At 47.6% G+C, this 22031-nt stretch overlaps 2 protein-coding genes across 5 annotated transcripts in view; one reads left to right on the plus strand and one right to left on the minus strand.

The window, feature by feature from the left end:
• Positions 1-5716, plus strand: part of DGKA (diacylglycerol kinase alpha) — a 28124-nt gene extending 22408 nt beyond the window's left edge. For all 4 annotated transcript variants that reach the window (XM_066369725.1, XM_066369723.1, XM_066369726.1 and 1 more), the window contains exons 18-24: positions 2933-3093; positions 3743-3807; positions 4050-4140; positions 4427-4625; positions 4734-4854; positions 5033-5093; positions 5365-5716. In XM_066369725.1, coding sequence (XP_066225822.1) covers positions 2933-3093; positions 3743-3807; positions 4050-4140; positions 4427-4625; positions 4734-4854; positions 5033-5093; positions 5365-5448 — 782 coding nt within the window. In that variant the 3' untranslated portion in view covers positions 5449-5716. The remainder of the gene's footprint in view (positions 1-2932; positions 3094-3742; positions 3808-4049; positions 4141-4426; positions 4626-4733; positions 4855-5032; positions 5094-5364) is intronic.
• A 90-nt stretch (positions 5717-5806) lies between these two features.
• PMEL (premelanosome protein) lies at positions 5807-21989 on the minus strand. Its single transcript, XM_066369714.1, has 11 exons — positions 21343-21989; positions 14718-14828; positions 14418-14564; positions 11561-11695; positions 11015-11176; positions 10101-10778; positions 7775-7891; positions 7463-7547; positions 7147-7352; positions 6960-7047; positions 5807-6057 (listed from the first exon to the last, which is right to left on the minus strand). Exons 1-11 carry the CDS (start codon positions 21416-21418, stop codon positions 5916-5918), a joined length of 1947 nt encoding a protein of 648 aa, XP_066225811.1. The 5' UTR covers positions 21419-21989; the 3' UTR covers positions 5807-5915.
• Positions 21990-22031: the final 42 nt, after the last annotated feature.

Consider the following 22031-nt stretch of genomic DNA (forward strand, 5'->3'; position numbering starts at 1 on the left):
TGATTGCTTCTCATACATGCTTTGAGCCAGCAAGCTTGGGGTTTCAAACTGGCAACCTCAGCATTCTTGGTCAATTTTCTAGGGCATTGTCTTTTTATTTTATTTTATTTTATTTTATTTTATTTTATTTTATTTTTATTAGGCCCTGGCTGGTTGGCTCATTGGTAGAGCACTAGCCTGGCGTGTGGATGTCCCAGGTTTGATTCCCGGTCACAGGAGAAGCTCCCATCTGCTTCTCTACCCTTCCCCCTCTCCTTTCTCTCTACCTGTCCCTTCCCCTCCTGCAGCCAAAGCTATTGGAGCAAAGTTGGCCTGGGCACTGAGAATGGCTCCATGGCCTCCGCCTCAGGCACTAGAATGGCTCCAGTTGCAATGGAGCAATGCCCCAGATGGGCAGAGCATTGCGCCCTAGTGGGCTCGCCAGGTGGATCCTGGTCAGGCACATGCGGGAGTCTGTCTGCCTCCCTGCTTCTCACTTAAGAAAAATACAAAAAAAATAAAAGATTTTATTTATTGATTTTAGATTTTATTTATTTATTTTTAGAGAGAAGAGGGGGAGGAGCAGGAAGCATCAACTCCCATATGTGCCTTGACCAGGCAAGCCTGGGGTTTCGAACTGGTGACCTCAGCGTTCCAGGTCAACGCTTTATCAGGTCAACTGTGCCACCACAGATCAGGATAGAGAGGAAAGATAGAGAGAGAAAGGTGGTGAGGTGGGGTGGAGGTGTGGAAGAATGGGAAGCATCAACTCATAGTTGCTTCTCACATGTGCTTTGATTGGGCAAGCCCAAGGTCTCGAACTGGCAACCTCAGCATTCCAGGTTGATGCTCCATCCACTGCGCCACCACAGTCCAGGTGCATTGTCTTTTTTTTAAGTGTGTTATTTATTTGACCATACAGAAGCCTTAATTTTAATATAATTGTGTTCATCAGTCTTTCCTTTTTTTGGTTTCTAGCTTTGTATTATACTTTAGAAAGAACTTTTCCATTCAGAGATTGTTAAACATTCACTTGTGTTTTCTTTTCTTTTTTAGAAAATTTATTTTAGAGAGAGAGGAAAGGAGATTGTTTAATTTGTTCCATTTATACATTTATTGATTTAAAATTTTTTAAATTATTTTTTTAAACAAGAGAGACAGACAGGGAGAGAGATAAGATGCATCAACTGGTAGTTGTAGCACTTTAGTTGTTCATCTATTGCTTCTCATATGTGCCTTGACCAAGGGGAGGGGGACAGTGTTTCAGCTAAGCCAGTGACCCCCTTGCTCAAGTCAGTGACCTTGGGCTCAAGCCAGCAACCATGGGGTCATGCCTATGATCCCATGCTCAAGCCAGCAACCCTGCGCTCAAAGTTGGTGAGCCCTCACTCAAGCCAGATGAGCCCACACTCAAGCCAGCAACCTTGAGATTTCGAACTTGGGTCCTCAGTGTCCCTGATCAATACTCTATCCACTGCACCTGGTCAGGCACATTGGTTGATTTTTTAAAATTATACTGCAATATATTTTATTTTTTTAATTTATTGATTTCTGAAAAAGGATAAGAGAGGGGCAGACACACAGAAACATCATTCTATTTCTGTATGTGCCCTGACTGAGGATCGAACCTGCAACCTCTATGTATTGCGACAATGCTCTAATCAACCAAGCTATCCAGCCAGGACCATTGGTTGATTCTTGTATATGCCCTGACCAGGGATCAGCCCTCAACCTTGGCATGTAGGGACAATGTTCTAACCAACTGAGCTACCCAGCAAGGGCTCACTTGTGTTTCCTTCTAGTATAAATTCTGCTTTCTTTTTCTTTTTTTTTTTTAAGTGTGAGGAGGGGAGACAGAGAGACAGACTCCCGCTCAGGTCGTGACCAGGATCGACCTGGCAGTCCCCATCTGGGGCTGATGCTCGAATCAACCAAGCTATCCTCAGTGCCTGGGGCCAATACTCAAACCAATCAAGCCAATGGCTGCGGGAGGAGAAGATAGAGAGGGAAGAGAAGCAGATGGTCACTTCATATTTGTTCCCTGACCAGGGATCGAATCCAGGACATCTGCATACTGGCTGACACTATTCACTGAGCCAACAGGCCAGTACCCTGCTTTATTGATTGATTGATTGATTGATTGATTGTCTTTTTCTGAAGTTAGAAACAGGGAGGCAGTCAGACAGACTCCCGTGTGCACCCGACCTGGATCCACCCGGCATGCCCACCAGAGGGCGATGCTCTGCCCATCTGGGGCATTGCTCTGTTGCAACCAGAGCCATTCTAGCGCCTGAGGTAGAGGCCACAGAGCCATCCTCAGCACCTGAGCCAACTTTGCTCCAATGGAGCCTTGACTGTGGGAGAAGAGAGAGACAGAGAGGAAGGAGAGGGGGAAGGGTGGAGAAGCAGATGAACGCTTCTCCTGTGTGCCCTAGCCTTTGAAGTGGGGACTTCCACATGCTGGGCTGATGTTCTACTGCTGAGCCAACTGGCCAGAGCCCCTGCTTTCGTTTTTTACATGTAAATTTTTCTATTCATCTTAAATTAATTTTGGTATAAGTAGTAAGTTTTACACCCAGCACATTTATTGAATAATCTGTCATATCCCTACTTATTTGAAATGTCATCTATACTAAATTCTCATACTTAAGTCTATTTCTGGGCACTCTGTTCTTTACTTTTTTTCTATTCACTATGCCAGTATCACACTGTTTAGACACTATTGCTTTATACTGCGTTTGATCTTGTAGAATGAGGAGATAAAGTGTCAGGAAGAAATAGAGGGAGAGAGGGAGAAAGAAAGAGAGAGAGAAATTATCCTTGTCACTCATTTTTTAATTTTTCTGGCTATTTTCTCTAATTTTCTCAATGACCTTTGGCATTATTGTTAGATAAGAGGAGGTTCTTCTGGGACCTGGGCTCAGTGCTAACCTGTTTTCTCCCCCATCCCTAGGGTATGAAGGACAGAATTTGGGGAAGATCCTCAAGGATTTAGAGATGAGTAAGGTGGTACATATGGATCGATGGTCTGTGGAGGTGATACCGCAACAAACTGAAGAAAAGAGTGACCCGGTCCCTTTTCAGATCATCAATAACTACTTCTCCATTGGTGTGGTCAGTGGAGTGGGTCATGGGAAAAGGGAGGAAGTGGGGGTTAAGCAAGCACAGGCTGGAGAAGGGCAGACTGGGAAGGTAGAAGTTAATGGAGTTGTGATATAGGAAAATTTGGAATGGGGTCCAGTGATGTGAGTTGCAAGAAAAGAACATGAGACATGCTGCTTCCAAATGGGGGAGTTAAAGAAAGCCCTGGCCGGTAGCTTAGTGGATGGAGCATTGGCCTAGCATATGGATGTCCCAAGTTCGATTCCTAGTCAGGGCACACAGGAGAAGCAACCATCTGCTTCTCCCTCCCTTCCTCTCCCACTTCTCTCCCTTTTCCCCTCCCACAGCCAGTGGCTCAGTTGGTTCAGGCGTGGCCCTGGGCACTGTGGATAATTTGGTCTGAGTGTGTCGGCCTCAGGCACTAAAAATAGCTCGGTACTCGAGCATTGGCCCAAGATGGGGTTGCTGGGTGGGTCCCAGTTGAGGCACATGTTGGAAGTCTGCCTCACTATCTCCCCTCCTCTCTCTCTCTCTCTCTCTCTCTCTCTCACACACACACACACACACACACACACACACACACACACACACACACACACAGAAAGTTCTGTGCTGAGAGGAGGCAGCAGGCCTCTGATCGTACATGCCCTGAACTCCCCAGGACGCCTCTATTGCTTACCAATTCCACATCATGCGAGAGAAATATCCTGAGAAGTTCAACAGCAGGTGAGGAAAAGTGGGGATGTGGGTGGGTATACATAGTGGCAGGGACCAGGTGTGGCCAGGTGTGACCAGAACACTAAGATGTGCAATGACACCTCTAGGAAACCCGCCAACCCAAAAGTACCTTGTTTAGCGTGGGACTGGAGTCAGGAGGTTGATGCCCTTCCCTGTCACTTAGCCTGCCCCTGACAACTATGTAATTTGTCGTCTCCCCCTTACTGGGCCTTGTGTTGGGGCTGATACAGAATGAAGAACAAGCTATGGTATTTCGAATTTGCCACATCTGAATCCATTTTCTCAACATGCAAAAATTTGGAGGCATCTTTGACAGTTGAGGTAGGTATGACGAGACCTCACCCTATATCCTTCTCAGTTTTTATATCTTAGTTTTTCCCTCCACAGGTGCCCTCACAAACTTCCCATATTCTTGAGCCTCTACTTTGACCTCCCAGCTCTCCAATTTTGAGTTCCTAATTTCTCACAATATACTAGTCCTTATTTCTCCCCTCCAATCCCTTGCAAAACTCAACATTCTGGCCTTCCCAATTTGTCATTTGGTGGAAGAAGAGGTCACATCCTTAATTATGTAATGAGATAAGGATCTGTTTTCTCCTACCATCAGATCTGTGGGAAACCGCTGGATTTGAGCACCCTCTCTCTAGAAGGCATTGCAGTGCTGAACATTCCTAGCACGCATGGTGGCTCCAACCTCTGGGGTGATACCAAGAGACCCCATGGGGACATCCATGGGATCAACCAGGCCTTAGGCTCTGCAGCTAAAGTCATTACCGACCCTGACATCCTGAAAACCAGTGTACCAGGTGAGAGAAGCAGCTTTGGAAGCTGAGTGAGCAGGACTAAAGGGAAGGTAACTCTCTTTGGGGACACCCTGCTTCTACAAAACTCATCTCACTACTTTCTACCCCCAGACCTAAGCGATAAGCGGCTGGAAGTAGTAGGGCTGGAGGGTGCAATTGAGATGGGCCAGATCTATACCAAGCTCAAGAATGCTGGACATCGGCTGGCCAAGTGCTCTGAGATCACATTTCAGTAAGGAAAACTTGGCCAGGGGCTCTGAGGGAAGGAGCGGGGCCAGGAGCACTGGGGGGGGGGGGGGGGGAATATCAGACCTTCCTCAGTTCTAAAGGGTCTGAAAGCCAACCTAAGAAACAGTGTTGGTATTTGATTGGTAAAGAAATCTCCACTAATCTGCCTTGGCTTCCCACAGCACCACAAAAACCCTTCCCATGCAAATTGATGGAGAGCCCTGGATGCAGACGCCCTGTACAGTAAGTATGGCCTGTGCTGCCACAAACTGAACCCTTGGGCTCCACGGATCCTAAATCTCCTTTCCATAGCATCTTTTCTTCCGCCGGATACCTGAAGTACACCGGCGCACCATTCCTCTCCCACCCTGATTTCTTAGCCCCTGGCCGTCCTACCGCAGCTTCTTTAGGACCCCAGCAGCCACCTGAACCCGAAAGGTCTTCCCCCAAATCTCTGCTGCTCCAGCCCCAACGCACCCGGCTCTGAATCTGAATGTGCTCCCTTCCCTTCCAGATCAAGATTACCCACAGGAACCAGATGCCCATGCTCATGGGCCCACCCCCCCGCTCCTCCAATTTCTTTGGCTTCTTGTGTTGAGGAGGGTACCTCAGCCTCCAAGACAGGCTTGAACCCCCGACCCTGGACTCCACTGCATAGGCTCTGTCTACTGCTGCCTCACCCTCCTGCCATTTCCAGGGGGTGTTCCTTTACCCACACAGTATTTATTACCTGGCACCACCTCCACTATTCCCCGTGCATATGTGCGCGCGCACGCGCACGCACACACACACACACACACACACACCACAAACACACACAATGAAAGTGCCTTATCTAAATAAAATGACTTTTTCCTCCACTGGAATATATGTGCAGTAAGTGATATACCTCCTTCCCTTATACCATCACTTTATAAATGACAGAGATTCTCCCGAGAAGCAAGAAAACAACAGCATCAGGTTCTGAGTATTTATTTCAGGCAATGGTATTCTCCAAGTGAATCCTGGAGAAAAGATAGGCCTTGCTGTCCACCCTGGGTAAATCTTGGCATCACAGGAGAGGACTCAGACCTTCTGCCTGCTGAGAAGGGGGCTGCTCTCACCAGTGGAGCAAGAGTGGAAGACCCGGGGCAAACGCATCCAATGGCTGCTACTGTGTGGCAGCTGGGGAAGGGAGACACAAGAGCCCTGCTTCATAAATCTGCGCCTAGTATTGGGAGAAGGGGGAAACCAGTTAGCAATGGACAAGGGCAACCTGTCTGTGCTTCTCCAGAGGACACCCACATTCCAGGTGTACCTGGCCTTGACCCTAGTTCCCTCCCCTCTTCTCCCCAACAGGGTTCATACTTTTGTTTTTACGGTAACCTCTGTCCATTCCTCTCTTCCTACCAACTTCCCTGTTTTGAGGATTCCAGACCTGGGAATCTGCCCTTTTATTTTTGTTTTCTTTCCTTCTTTCTTTCTTTTTTTTTTTTAAAGAGAGAAAGAGACAGACAGAGAGAGAGACACAGAGAGGGACAGATAGGGACAGGCAGGCAGGAAGGGAGAGAGATGAAAAGCATCAGTTCTTCATTGTGGCATCTTAGTGTTCACTGAGTGCTTTCTCACCTGTGCCTTGACTGTGGGGCTACAGCAGAGTGAGTGACCCCTTGCTCAAGTCAGTGACCTTGGGCTCAAGCCAGCAACCTTGGGCTTCAAGCCAGCGACCTTTGGGCTCAAGCCAGGCCTGGCCATCTGCCCTTTTCATAGATGGAGAACTCAGTTCACCCAACGTCCTTCACTCTTGATATTGCCAGTAGCAACAGTCATCAATATCATGAATTGCATTCTTGCTTCAGAACCAGGTGCTTTATCCACACTGTCTCTAATCCTGCAGCAGCCCCTCAGGACAGGTATTAGTTTGCCTACTTTTCAGAGACTCACAAAGGTTAAGCTACTTCCTCAAGACCCCACCAGCAAGACAGCATGCAACTCACACTTGTTCAACATCCAAGTCTGGGCTCTTTCCTGGACACCATACTTCCTCAAAGGGAGTATAGTGACTCCTTCTCCCTTTGAGGAATTGTAAATAGGTAATAAGGGGTGTGAGCTGAACGATGAAGTCCTCACCTATATATCAGAGATGCAAGTACCACAGCCACCAACACCAGCAAGATGCCCACGAACAAGGGAGCCTGCCCAAGGCCTGCTTCTTGACCTGTGAGTAGAATCCCAGGCCCTAATTTAGTGTCTTCTCCCTGCTGGATAGCCTCTGCCCACTCCCCTTCTTCATCCCTGCTCTTGTCCATGTACTTACCAGGCATGACAAGCTGGGTGCTGACCATTGCCAGGCTGTTGGCATCAGCCAAAGACACATTGAGGCAGTAGGTTCCTGAGCCACCCTTCAGCACCTGGTACAGAACCAGCTGGCAGTCTGGGCTGGGTAGCACAGGCTGACACAGCCGCTGGGCAGGGGGCTGGCACCCTGGTGATGAGATGTCCATACAGGCTTCTTTGGGCAGCCTAGGAGAGAAGTCATCTGATGTCAGGGGGTCTGGGAAGGAACACTAGACACCAGAGAGCAGTTTAACAGTCAACCCAGGAATTCTTAGGGCCACCAGTGGGACACTCACCCGCCTTGACAGGACACAATCAGCTCAAATGCATCCCCTTCACTGGATGGCACAGCCTGCAGGATCTCAGCACTTTCAATACCCTCTGTAAAGTTGCAAGATTTTAAGTCTGGGATTCCTCTACCAGGGCTCCCAAAAGCCATAGACAGGAAATCCCTAGGCTGCTTCCCCAATTCCATCCCTGTGTCTTCAAATAAAAACCCTGGATTTGGGTATCCTTGCCCAGGTAACTCCTTCCATAGTATGCTTCCACCAGAAGCCTGAGGCAGCACATGCCTCCCTCCACCAGTTCCCACAATAAGCAAGACTCACGGACAATGTCCAGGGTGAGGGAAAAGGAGCCATATCGATACAGAACACAATCCAAAGGGAGTTGTCTCTTCACCAGAATTAATGTGGCTGTACCATTCCGCAGAGGGTTCTGGGAGCCTGGCAGGAGAGAATTGAAGAGGCAAAGTCAACAGAAAAAAGACTCACTTGGAAACAGGCCAATCAGGCATGTTCCTAGGTAGACCCAGAACTACTGGATCCAGGTTTGAAATCAGACAAGACCTAGGAAATCATATACGTAAGGAAATTGAGGCCCTGAAGGAGAAATGACTGCCTGAGTTACACAGATAGTTGTGGAGTTTGAGTTTTAAAATATCACAGATGTTTATCACACCCCACACTGTGCCAAGGTCCTGGACTCATCTAAGTGTCACTATCTTGCCTGACCGGTGCTGGCGCAGTGCATAGAGCATCGACCTGGGATGCTGAGGTCCCAGGTTCCAAACCCCCAGGTCGCCAGCTTAAGTGTGGGGTCACCAGCTTGAGTGTGAGATCATTGATATGATCCCATGGTCGCTGGCTTGAGCCCAAGGTCACTGGCTTGAGCAAGGGGTCACTGGCTCGGCTGGAGCCCCCACCCCCAGTCAAGGCATATGAGAGAAGCAATTAATGAACAAACAAAGTGCCACAAGAACAAGTTGATTCTTCTCATCTTTCTCCCTTCCTGTCTGTCTGTCTGTCTCTCTCTCATCAAAAAGACAAAAAACCTTTAAGTGTCACTATCTCATTCTTCCTTTTTCAGTGTTCCTACCATAATTCCAGGCTGATCTGCTTTGGGAAAAAAGAGGAGTGGGAAATGGTGTCAGTCTGAAAAAGAGTTTTATGCATTTATGCTTGAAAAGAAAATGAGATAAATATTATGCAAAAGATCACAGTCTGTTCCCTGGCCTGCCCTTCAGGGAACAGCTCTCCTCAGGGATAGAGAAGCAACAGCTCTCTCCCTCGGTTCTAAGGAAAGACCCTGACTTCCTGCCACATCTATTCCATATCATTAAGAGGTACTTGAGGGTCCTGGCTAGGTAGCTCAGTTGGTTAGAGCATTGTCCTGATATGCCAAGGTTGCAGGTTCAATCCCGGGCCAGGGCACATACAAGAATCAACCAATGAATGCAGAAATAAGTGGAACAACAAATGAATGATTCTCTTTCTCCCTTCTGTCTCTCCCTCTAAAAAATCAATAAACCTGACCAGACAGTGGCGCAGTGAATAGAGTTGACCTGGGACGGTGAGGTCCCAGGTTCAAAATCCTGAGGTCACCAGCTTGAGTGTGGGATCATAGATGTGACCCCATGGTTGCTGGCTTGAGACCAAATGTAGCTGGCTTGAAGCCCAAAGTCACTGGCTTGAGCAAGGGCTCACTGGCTCTGCTGGATCCCCCCTGGTCAAGGCATATATGAGAAAGGAACCAATGAACAACTAAGGAGTCACAACTATGAGTTGATGCTTCTCATCTCTCTCCCTCTCTGTTTCTCTCTCACTAAAAAAAATTTAAAAAAATAAAATAAGTAAGTAAGTAAATAAATAACTAAAATAGCACTGGCTGGATGGTTGGTTAGAGCATCATCCTGATATGCAAAAGTTGTGGATTTGATCCCTGGTCAGAGAACATATAGGAACAGATTGAAATTTGTCTGTTTCTCTTTAAAATAAATAAATATTTTTTTAAAAAAGATAAGAAAGAAAATATTAAAGGGGGTAAGGAGAAGTTAGAAAAGGGTAAAGGGGGGATAAATGGTGATGGAAGGAGACTTGTCTTGGGGTGGTGAACACACAATACAATACACAGATGAAGTTATAGGAGTTGATGCTTCCTGCTCCTCCCCTCCCCCCTTCTATCTCTTCTCTAAAATGAATAAAAAAACAAAATAATATACAGATGATGTATTATAGAATTGTACATCTGAAACCTATATGATTTTATTTTTAAAATTTGTATTTATTGATTCTAGAGAGAAGAGAGAAACATCAATTTGTTGTTCCACTTATTTATGCACCCATTGCTTGATTTCACTGGTTGATTCTTATATGTACCCTGGCTGGGGATTGAACCTGCAAGCGTGGCATATTGGGACGATGCTCTAAACTATATAATTTTATTAATTAATGTCACCCCATTAAATTCAATTAAAAATTTTAACAGTAATAAAATAAAATGAAAGAGTGACCTAAGGGCTTTAAAACCAGTGAGGGCTCTGAGGGGACTTCATTGCTAAGCAAAGGTCTGGCTAACATCTGGGTCCTAGGTCTTTCAGCTCTTTAGTAATAAATGCCCCACCTCAATAAACCTCATTCACACTGGTCCTCTCACCTGTAATACCTTCTGTAGGCATGAATGGACTGGCATCTGGACCCTCAGGCTCAGGTGTGGGTACCTTTCCTGCTGTGGTCTCCACCAACTCTGTAGTTGTCATCTCGACCACTATGGTTTCAGAGGGCTCTGCAGTTGACACTTCAGGAGTCATTCCTATAGCCCCTGCAGTTGGAATCTCTGCAAGTGTGGTACCTATGCCCTCTGCGGTTGACACCTGCACAGGTGTGGTACCTATGCCCTCTGCGGTTGACACCTGCACAGGTGTGGTACCTATGCCCTCTGTGGTTGACAGCTGCACAGCTGTGGTTCCAGAGGGCTGTGCAGTTTGCACCTGATCAGGTGTAGTACCTACAACTTCAGCTGTAGGCAGTAGCCCAGCTGTGGTGCCTGGAACTGTGGAGGCGCCACAGGTGAGAGGAATGGCAGCCTGAAGCACCACCCGGGCAGTGACTGGGCCAGATTCTAGGTAAGTGTGAGTGACCTCAAGTGCCCGAGAGATCAAGGTCCCAGTACTGTCTCCAAAGTCCCAGGTATAAGAGAGGTCAGCCCCAGACAAATAGCCACTGGGGTCATGGAGCTGGAGTGCAAAGATCAGAGGTTGATTTCTCAGGAAGTGCTTGTTCCCTCCATCCAAGGCCTGCAGCTGGGACACACTCACGGAGAAGGGCACCTGGTCTGGGGTTGGACACAGAAAAGGTGAGAACCACACCTGGGCCACAACTTCTTTCATAGCCACACCCTGCAACCCAAGCTGACTGACTATCCCTTCATGTCTCCAAGTCCCATATTCTTCTGCCCAGGTTTTCCTGGTTCTGCCCCTTTAAGGTTACATTTCCCCTTCCAGTCCAGCCAAGCCTCTCCACCTTCGTCCCTTGCCCTAGCATTGGCCTTGCCCTGTCTGAAATCCTTACCAGTAATGGTGAAGGCTGAGCGAGAGTGAGCGAGGGGCATGTAGCTCTCGGACCCCCGGCGGTGGTAGATAGTTACTTCCATGGTGTGTGTGCCCAGCACTGCTGTGCCTGTCTCAATGCTCAACCCAGACACTGGGCCCCCTAGAACTTGCCAGTATTGGTCTGAGGTTTTTGGAAAGAAAAGCAGGGAGGGTTGGGGTTTACTGGCTGAAGAAGATTGATTAGATAGCACCAGAGAAGGAAGGTCAGTGGATGTATTTAGGATGGTAACTTTAGATGGTATTTGGAAGATTGTGATATGGGGGCCAGGAAAGGAGTCCTAATGAGTGGTAATATGGAATAGGACTATAACTGGGGAAGGGCTCACAGAAAGAACTATAATAGAGTTAGAGGGGGTTAAGTGCTTTGGAAGAGGAAGGAGCCAAAGGGAAAATGATTAAGGAAACTCACAGGGCTTGAAGGGTGGGACCAAAAGGAAAGAGGATCAGGTAAGAAAAGGTGAATAATCCAAGTATAAATGACAGGCTAGAGCAAGAAGTCCCTCACCCCAGGTCTTCCAGACATAAACAAATCTTCTCTTCTGAGACCAAGGGCCAGATGGGCAGTCTCCACCATCAGGGAAGATGCAGGCATCATCAGGTTCCTGGGGATACACTGGCTGTCCTCCCCACACCTGGCTCCCTGAAAGGTAGATATTGTCACCTTCAAACCCTGACATTCCCGCACACCAGAACCCCTAACATGGCTCTCAGAGAGGGGCTCTGGCAGTACTCCCTAGCTGCAAAGTATATTCCCATTGGTATAATCCATTTGGAGGGGTTGCGGGAAGAATGGAAATCACAGTGAAAGATTCCTATGGATCTAATTACATAGGAAAGAGATTGGAAGGCCATATACCAAATGTGTTTAGAGATTTTTTTTCTAGCTAGTGGGATAAAAGTAAATATAACAGCACCAGCTACCATTTCTTAAGCCTTTACTATAGACTAGGACAGGCCTGATGCTAAATTCTTTATATATTACTACATTTTAGTCCGTATTAACAACCTCTCATGGTGGGTATCACCATTCTGTGGATAAGTAAATGAAAGCACAAAACAAGTAATTTGTTTGCAGTCACAGGTAACAAGTTTAAATCAATAAGTCCATTCAACTTCTAGGTCCACTGGGTCTTCTGTCCCTCATTTGGGGGACTATAATTTTTTTCCTTTTTTTATTTGTGTTTTCTAATTTTTCTGAAATGAATATGCATTACAATATAATTTGGTTTTTAATTATTTTTCATTTTTTAATGAGAGGAGGGGAGGCAGAGACTGACTCCCACATGCACCCCAACCAGGATCCACCTGGCAAACCCAGGGGGCAATGCTCTGCCCACCTGGGGCTGTTACTCCATTGAAACTGGAGCCATTTTTTAGCACCTGGGGCTGAAGCCATGGAGTCATCCTCAGCGCCTGGGGCCAACTCACTCCAATTGAGCCATGCTACAGGAGGGGAGGAAGAGAGAGAGAGAGAAGCGAGAGGAGAAGGGGTGGAGAAGCAGATGGGTGCTTCTCCTGTGTGCCCTCACCGGTGATCGAACTCAGGACATCTACACAGCAGGCCGATACTCTACCACTGAGCCAACTGGCTAGGGCTTATAATTTGTTTTTTTGTTTGTTTGGGGGTTTTTTTGTATTTTTCTGAAGCTGGAAACAGGAAGGCACTCAGACTCCCGCATGCGCCCGACCGGGATCCACCCCACACGCCCACCAGGAGGCGATGCTCTGCCCATCCGGGGCGTCGCTCTGTTGAGACCAGAGCTACTCTAGCGCCTGAGGCACAGGCCACAGAGCCATCCCCAGCGCCCAGGCCATCTTTGTTTCAACGGAGCCTTGGCTGCGGGAGGGGAAGAGAGAGACAGAGAGGAAGAAGAGGGGGAGGGGTGGAGAAGCAGATGGGCGCTTCTCCTGTGTGCCCTGGCCGGGAATCGAACCCGGACTTCCACACGCCAGGCCGACGCTCTACCACTGAGCCAACTGGCCAAGGCCTATAATTTGTTTTTTAAACAGTAAAGGGCACCCTTGCCTGACCAGGTGGTGGCACAGTGGATAGAGTGTCGACCTGGAACGCTGAGGATCCAGGTTCAAAACCTGAGGGCACCAGCTTGAGCACAGGGTTGCCAGCTGGAGCATGGGATCATAGACATGACCCCAAGGTCACTGGCTTGAGCAAGAGGTCACTGGCTCAGCTGGAGCCCCACAGGGTCAGGCACGTATGAGAAGCAATCAATGAACAACTATAAGTGCCACAACTACAAGTTGGTACTTCTCATCTTTCTCCTTTCCAGTCTGTCTGTTTCTGTGTCTCCCTCTGTCGTTCTCTCACTAAAAAAATAAAGTTTGACCTGTGGTGGCGCAGTGCATAAAACAAAGGTCCCCAAACTACGGCCCGTGGGCCGCATGCAGCCCCCCTGAGGCCATTTATCCGGCCCCCACCGCACTTCCGAAAGGGGCACCTCTTTCATTGGTGGTCAGTGAGAGGAGCACAGGTTGCGGATGCATCCTGTGATGGTCCGCATCCTGTGCTCCTGGAAGTACTGTATGTAGCGGCGCCACAAAGCACAGCATTGCTCACGTAGAGTACTACTTCCGGTGACGCGGGATGCACGTGTCACAGCTCTGGAAGCACGTCATATCACTTATTACAGCTAACAGTGACAAATATGGAACTGGACATTGACCATCTCATTAGCCAAAAGCAGGCCCATAGTTCCCATTGAAATACTGGTCAGTTTGTTGATTTAAATTTACTTGTTCTTTATTTTAAATATTGTATTTGTTCCCGTTTTGTTTTTTTACTTTAAAATAAGATATGTGCAGTGTGCATAGGGATTTGTTCATAGTTCTTTTTATAGTCTGGTCCTCCAACGGTCTGAGGGACAGTAAACTGGCCCCCTGTGTAAAAAGTTTGGGGACCCCTAGGTTAAAGCATCGACCTGGAACACTGAGGTCACTGGTTTGAAACCCTGGGCTGCCTGGTCAAAGCCCATATGGGAATTGATGCTTCCTGCTCCTCCCCACTTCTCTCTCTCTCCTATCTCTCTAAAAATGAATAAATAAAACCTAAAAATAATAATAATAAAAATAAAAGTAAGAGGGGACCCTGGCTGGATAGTTTGGTTGGTTACAGCATCATCCTGAAGCACAAAGGTTGCTGGTTTGATCCCCAGTCAGGGCACATATAGGAACAGATTGATATTCTTGTCTCTCTTTCTTTCCCCCTTCCTCTCTCTAAAATTAATAAAATAAACATTTATAAATAAGTAAATCAGTAGAGGGAGAAGGGTGCATTCCCTGAGCTCACTGGGGATACCCAGGAATGTCAGCCCTAGAATCAGGGCCTGGCGTCGGTAGGTACTCACCATTGATGATGGTGTCATTGGCCCAGATGACCTGTCCATCCGGCAGCACCTTTTGGCTTTCAGGGAAGTGCAGGGAAATAGAGAATGAGGCATTTGCCCCAATCAGTGTAGGCCCATCATTCCTGACCTTCACAGATACCTGGCCACCTGGAAAGGGCAGTTGCATTAGCTGGGACTCCTTGACTTCCCCTCCACATATGCACTTCCCCCTCTTCTCTTCCGAACTATATGTAACCCAGTTCTTGCTCCTCTCCCACCCCATTCCCAGCATGCCCTCCCTGGAATCTGCCCAGTACCCACCTCTCCAGCAGTCAGGCCTGTGGATCTCTGTCCATTCTGGATACAGCTGCCTGTTCCAGGCTTTATTGCTGAGCATCCTCGAGGCACCAAGCCAGTCCTGATCTCGGGATTCTAAAAGTAAGGTAACATGAGGGTCCTAGGATCCTCACTCAGTCCCTTCTCAGGGGATACTACTATACCCACGTTGGCCCACTCATTCTCACATCCAAAGTCCATTTTAATTTACTGAATATTCACCACATACTAGGCACTATGCTAGGTACAAAGGACTTAAGAAATGAGTAAGAAAGACATGGCCGCAAAGGGATTCATGGTAAAGTATAGGAAATAGACATATATATAAATTACTGTAATTTTTTTTTTTTTTTTGTATTTTTCTGAAGCTGGAAACGGGGAGAGATAGTCAGACAGACTCCCGCATGCGCCCGACCGGGATCCACCCGGCACGCCCACCAGGGGCGACGCTCTGTCCACTAGGGGGCGATGCTCTGCCCCTCTGGGGCGTGGCTCTGCCGTGACCAGAGCCACTCTAGCGCCTGGGGCAGAGGCCAAGGAGCCATCCCCAGCGCCCGGGCCATCTTTGCTCCAATGGAGCCTTGGCTGTGGGAGGGGAAGAGAGAGACAGAGAGGAAGGAGGGGGTGGGGGTGGAGAAGCAAATGGGTGCTTCTCCTATGTGCCTTGGCCGGGAATCGAACCCGGGTCCCCCGTGTGCCAGGCCGACGCTCTACCGCTGACCTAACCGGCCAGGGCCTTTTTTGGATTTTTTTGAAGTTGGAAACGGGGAGGCAGACAGACTCCCGCATGCGCCCAACCGGGATCCACCCGGCATGCCCACCAGGGGGCGATGCTCTGCCCATCTGGGGCATTGCTCTGCTGCAACCAGAGCCATTCTAGCACCTGAGGCAGAGGCCATAGAGCCATCTCAGCGCCTGGGCCAACTTTGCTCCAATGGAGCCTTGGCTGCCGGAGGGGAAGAGAGAGACAGAGAGGAAGGAGAGGGGGAGGGGTGGAGAAGCAGATGGGCGCTTCTCCTGTGTGCCCTGGTCGGGAATCGAACCCGGGACTCCTGCACGCCAGGCCGACGCTCTACCACTGAGCCAACCAGCCAGGGCCTAAATTACTGTAATTTAAGGCACTGTTTAATATGAGCAATAGCAGACATGCATGAAATGCAACAAAATGACAGACTAAACAGATTAGCTCCACTCTGGCAGATTAGGAAAGATTTTCCTGAGGAATTGTCTGGTGGGATAAAGTACTCCAGGCAGCAGGCTCAGCACAAGCAGATGCATGCACGGAAGCATGGAAGCACGTGGCATGATAGGACCTACTAGCAATGTGGTTGATGAAAGAAGAGGCCAAAAAGACGATGTGGGGGCTTTGAATGCCAGGAGAAGGAGTTTGGTCTTTACCCTTTGACAAAGCCACCTCAGAAAATTTTGTTTTATTGCACTGTGTAATTCACATACATAAAATTCACCCTTCAGATTCTTTCCTTTCCTTTCCTTTCTCTCTCTCTCTTTCTCTTTATTTTTCTTTCTCTCTTTATTGAGAGAGGCAAGGAGGGAGAGACAGGAACATCGAGCTGCTCCCGTATGTGCCCTGACTGGGGAATCGAACCAGCAACCTCAGTGCTCTGGGACGACACTCCAACCGAGCTATCCGGCAAGGGCTTAATTTTTTTAATTTGTTGATTGAGTTTTTTAAAGAATAGAGAGAGGAAGGGAGAGAGATGGGAAGGGGAAGGAAAGCATTCATTTGTTGTTCCACTCAGTTGTGCATTCTCTGGTTGCTTCCCATGTGTGCCCATACCGGAGATCGAACCTGCAACCTTGTTGTTTCAGGACAGTGTTCTTAACTGACTGAGCTAAACAGCCAGGGCAGATTATTTTTTAATATGATCAGATTTTTGTTTTAGAAGGATCACTATGGCAAGCAGTGAGAAAGATGAGTCAAAGGTAGGCAGATCCTGACCAGGCGGTGGCGCAGTTGATAGAGTGTGGGACTGGGATGCGGAGGACCCAGGTTCAAAACCCCGAGGTCACCGGCTTGAGCACGGGCTCATCCACTTGGAGCACGGGCTCACCAGCTTGAGCGCAGGGTTGCTGGCTTGAGTATGCAATCATAGACATGACCCCAAGGTCACTGCCTTGAGCAAGGGGTCACTCGCTTTGCTGTAACTCCCCCCACCCCCATCAAGGCACATATGAGAAAGCAATCAATGAACAACTAAGGAGCTGCAATGAAGAATTGATGCTTCTCATCTCTCTCCCTTCCTGTCTGTCCTTATCTGTCCCTCTCTCTGACTCTATTTCTGTAAAAAATAAAAAAGGTAGGCAGAGGTTGAGGTTGGAGACAGAGCAGACAAAATTAATGCAACTGACTGAGAGTGGTCTGAGAAAAAGGGATATGATGATGGATCATATGCCTCTATATGCCTCATCCTGATCCAACAACTATCAGCATTTGCCACCTTTGCTTTTTCTATACTTTGATATTATTGTTTGCTTATTTTTGTTGTTGTTGTTGAATTTTTTATTTTTATTGAATTTATTGGGGTGACATTGGTTAATAAAATTATATAGGTTTCAGGTGTACAATTCTATAATACATTATCTCTACACTGTATTGTCTGTCACCACCCCACATCAAGTATCCTGTTTGTTTGTTTTTAGTTAAAGTCTTTAAAAGCTGCCTGACCTGTGGTGCGCAGTGGATAGAGTGTCGACCTGGAGTGCTAAGGTTGCTTCTTAGAAGCCCAAGGTTTGCCTGGCCAAGGCACACATGAGAAGCACCTACAAATTGATGTTTCTGCTCCTCATCCTCTTTCTCTCTCTGTGTGTATGTTTTTCTGTCTCTCTTCTCTCTAAAAATCAATAAAATCCTTTTTAAAAGTCTTTAAAAGCTAATCCCAGACATCTTATTATTTTTAAGAAATTTCTTGTGTTGCCTGACTAGGCGGTGGCGCAGTGGATAGAGCGTCGGACTGGGATGCCGAGGACCCAGGTTTGAGACCCTGAGGTTGCCAGCTTGAGCTTGGGTTCATCTGGTTTGAGCAAAAGCTCACCAGCTTGGACCCAAGGTCACTGTCTCAAGCAAGGGGTTACTCGGTCTGCTGAAGGCCCACGGTCAAGGCACATATGAGAAAGCAATCAATGAACAACTAAGGTGTCGCAACAAAAAACTGATGATTGATGCTTCTCATCTCTGCGTTCCTGTCTGTCTATCCCTCTCTCTGACTCTCTCTCTGTCTCTGTAAAAAAAAAAAAAAATGTTTATAAAAAAAAAAGAAATTTCTTATGTTGACATGGTTCAAGTGTCCCACTCAATATAACACCCTCCACACACTGCACTGTGCCCCTCATGCCCCATGCAGTCCCTTTCCATTCCCATTTCCCCTACCTTCCTCCCGCCTCTCCTTCTGATTTTTGCTACCCTGTTGTGTGTACATATGTGTTATGTATATATGATTTTGTTTAATCCCTTCACCTTCTTTGATCTCATCCCCTCTTCCCCCTGCCCTCTGACAGCTGTCCATCTGTTCCCTGTGACCCTGCCTCGGTTTCTATTTTGTTCCTCAGTTTATTGTGTTCTTTAGATTCCACATATAAGTGAGATCATATGGGATTTGTCTTTCTCCAGACATCTTGTTTTTTTAACTATATAAATTCAGCATATATCTGTTTTTTAAAAAAATGAGTATTTTGTTGAGTATGCATTATTTCACACTAGACAAAATCATCAAACCCAGTCCATATAAAATTTCTTGAATATCTAAAAATGGCTTCTTAGATGTAAAAAAGCCAGAATCTAAAAAGTAAGCATAGTCTTTTCATTTATTGGTTTTTCTTTTTTAAGTGAGAGGAGGGAAGACAGACAAACTCCCACATGTGCCCCAACCAGGATCCACCTGGCAACCCCTGTCAACTCCTGTCTGGGGCCGATGCTCTACCCATCTGAGGCCAATGCTCATAACCAAGTTATTTTTAGCACCTGAAGTGGAGCCTCCACAGAGCCATCCTCAGTACCCTGGCCATCTTGGTGCTCAAACCAGTCTAGCCATGGGGAGGAGAAGAAAGAGAGAGAGAAGGGGATCTCCTGTGTGCACTGACTGGGAATCGAACCCAGGACATCCACATACCAGGTCGACACTCTACCTCTGAGCCAACTGGCCAGGGACAAAAATTTTTTTTAATTTTTTTATTTATTATTATTATTATTTTTTTTTTACAGAGACAGAGAGGGAGTCAGAGTGAGGGATAGACAGAGACAGACAGACAGGAACAGAGAGATGAGAAGCATCAATCATTAGTTTTTCATTGCGCATTGCGACACCTTAGTTGTTCATTGATTGCTTTCTCATATGTGCCTTGACCGCGGGCCTTCAGCAGACTGAGTAACCCCTTGCTTGAGCCAGCGACCTTGGGTCCAAGCTGGTGAGCTTTGCTCAAACCAGATGAGCTCATGCTCAAGCTGGCGACCTCAGGGTCTAGAACCTGGGTCTTCCGCATCCCAGTCCAACACTCTATCCACTGTGCCACTGCCTGGTCAGGCCGAAAATTTTTTTTTAAGAGAGAGGAGAGAGAGAGACAGAAAGGGGGAAGGGGGGAGTGGGAAGCATGAATTTGTAGTTGCTTCTCGAATGTGCCTTGACGAGGCAAGCCCAGGGATTCAAAATGGTGACCTCAGCATTCCAGGTTGACGCTTTATCCACTGAGCCAGCAAAGGTCAGGCTGAGCATTGTCTTTTAAGAGACCCAGGTAGACAAATATGAACAAAATGTTTCCAGAACACATTAAGGAACACAGTAAAGAAAAAGACTTAAAACAGCAGCATTAATGAAGAAAGTCAGATCAAGAAGAATTTTTTTTAAATCTGTGAGACTAGGGATCTAGAGCAAGAAAGAAAACTTGGCCCTGGCCGGAACCTTGGATGGTTAGAGCATCATCGTCCTGAAGTACAGAGGTTGCTGTTTCGATCCCCAGTCAGGGCACATACAGGAACGAATGTTCCTGTCTCTCTCCTGTACTCTCCCATTCTCTCTCAAAAATCAATAAAACAAATATGGTTGTTTTTTTTAATTTTTTTTTTACTTTTATTAATTTTTAGAGAAGAGAGAGAATGAGAGAGAGAGAGAGAAGGGGGAGGGAGGAGCAGGAAGCATCAACTCCCATATGTGCCTTGACCAGGCAAGCCCAGGGCTTTGAACCGGCGACTTCAGCATTTCAGGTTGATGCTCCATCCACTGCGCCACCACAGGTCAGGCTCAAATATGTTTTTAAAATGCCCAATCTGGCCCTGGCCGGTTGGCTCAGTGGTAGAGCATCGGCCTGGCGTGAGGAAGTCCTGGGTTCAATTCCCGGCCAGGGCACACAGGAGAGGCGCCCATCTGCTTCTCCACCCCTCCCCCTCTCCTTCCTCTCTGTCTCTCTCTTCCCCTCTAGCAGCTGAGGCTCCGTTGGAGCAAAGGATGGCCCGCGCGCTGGGGATGGCTCCCTGGCCTCTGCCCGAGGTGCTAGAGTGGCTCTAGTTGTGACGGAGCGATGCCCTGGATGGGCAGAGCATTGCCCCCTGGTGGGCGTACCGGGTGGATCCCAGTTGGGCGCATGCGGGAGTCTGTCTGACTGCCTACCCATTTCCAGCTTCAGAAAAAAAATAATAAAAAATAAATAAATAAAATGCGTAATCTGTGGTGGCGCAGTGGATAAGGTGTTGACCTGTCGCCAGTTCAAAACTCTGGGCTTGCCTGGTCAAGGCACATATGGGAGTTGATGCTTCCTGCTCCTCCCCCTCTTCTCTCTCTCTCCTCTTTAAAGAATAAAGTCTTTTAAAATCTTTTTTTTTTTAAAGAGGAAACTTGGATATGATATCTGCATTTCAACACAGCAGAAACTATCCTCATTCCATCTCTAATTTGTATGGAAACCTAGTTGATTATGCTGAGGGGGGAGGGGGATCTGGGATCATTTCATTGCACATCCCACCAAGACAGCAAGAGAATCATAAGATGCTCCATTCTTTCTCCACTCCCAACTCTCCCTCTTAAGATCAGCACGGGACATTCCAGACCCTCTCACCACCCCTCACCCCCACCCCTTGCTCCTGTCACGAGGTCCCAATCCCCCAGAGCTCTTTCATGTGATGTTCAGCTGAGACTCCCTCTGTCTGTCTCTTCCAGCCCCAGGACAAAAGCCTGGGCTGTGTTCGCCCAGCCCCACCCTAAAGAGGGGAGGTGGTGCCTCCTTACCCTTTTTATCCAATACCACATTCTCTTACTCTTCATTTTAAATACTCTCCCAAGTGCCTGAGACATCCCCTAAAAGTGCCTCCCACTCATTTCACCCCCTAGGAACCCTTGCTCCAGCTCACTTGGTCCAGGGGGCCTCAGAATTATGTCCAGGAAGACCCACTATTCTCACGCCCTTCCAAGCAGATGGGATTATTTTCAGGTTTAGTCCCAAATCTCCATGCGGGGAGGGAGTTTAAGTGCCCATGTCCTCAGTAAATCAAATGGGTAGGAGAAACCTGAACTGTTGCTTCTTTCTCCCATCAGGCGAGGAAAAGCCAGAGCAGGTGTGTAACTCCAAATGCACACGTATTCATATCCACACGCCCCACACTCACCTTTTATGGCCCCCACAGCCAGAAGAGCACCCATCATAGCCACATGGAGAAAGCATTTTCTCGGCAACAGATCCATCCTGTTCGTCTCTGCCAGCAACCAAACAAAGCCACTGGGGGGCCTGGGACAAGCCCCTATATAAGAAAGGGGTGCTTATTTGCATAGTCCTTCCTCCTCTCCCTTCAGGGGAGGTCTGGGAGGAGCAAGAGGACCCAAAAAAGGCAGAACCGACACGGCATCCTGACCCCTGAACACTGGGTCATTCTCATGTGACTGAGAATGAATTGACTGAAGGGGCAGCTACCTAACACGTACCCGACACACACAACTAACTCATCATGGGAGAGTAAATTAATCCGTTGTTTGAGTGAAACCAAGAACTTCTCAAAAAAGACAGAAACAAAGACCTTGCATCCAAAAACAGAGAGACAAGATCAGGGCAGCGATTCCTCCAAGGCCCAGGAAACCCTTACAAAGAGATTCCCAACTTCCTGCTTTTCAGAGGAGGAATTTAATCTTAGATTAATACACATTTTCCCTAAGGGTTTTAAAAACGGCGAGATTGGGAAATTCCTAAAACTGACAGCACCGGTAGGAAATTCAAGACCAAATCCGGTACTTGGAAAGAGGTGTTCCGTCTCCCAACCGAGGTAAAAACTTATCTTAACTCCTTGCATAATCAAACGCGCAG

The sequence above is a fragment of the Saccopteryx leptura genome, chromosome 2 (genome assembly GCF_036850995.1).
Source record: "Saccopteryx leptura isolate mSacLep1 chromosome 2, mSacLep1_pri_phased_curated, whole genome shotgun sequence".
NCBI lineage: Eukaryota > Metazoa > Chordata > Mammalia > Chiroptera > Emballonuridae > Saccopteryx > Saccopteryx leptura.

Bases quoted from the DNA above. Each gene is read 5' to 3' on its own strand.
- PMEL (XM_066369714.1), bottom strand. From the start codon at position 21,418: ATGGATCTGTTGCCGAGAAAATGCTTTCTCCATGTGGCTATGATGGGT. The intron at 7,548-7,774 runs GTGAGTCTTGCT...GCAACTTTACAG, and splicing joins CCTCACCCTGGACATTGTCC to AGGGTATTGAAAGTGCTGAG. The intron at 7,048-7,146 runs GTAAGTACATGG...TTCTACTCACAG, and splicing joins CACCCAGCTTGTCATGCCTG to GTCAAGAAGCAGGCCTTGGG.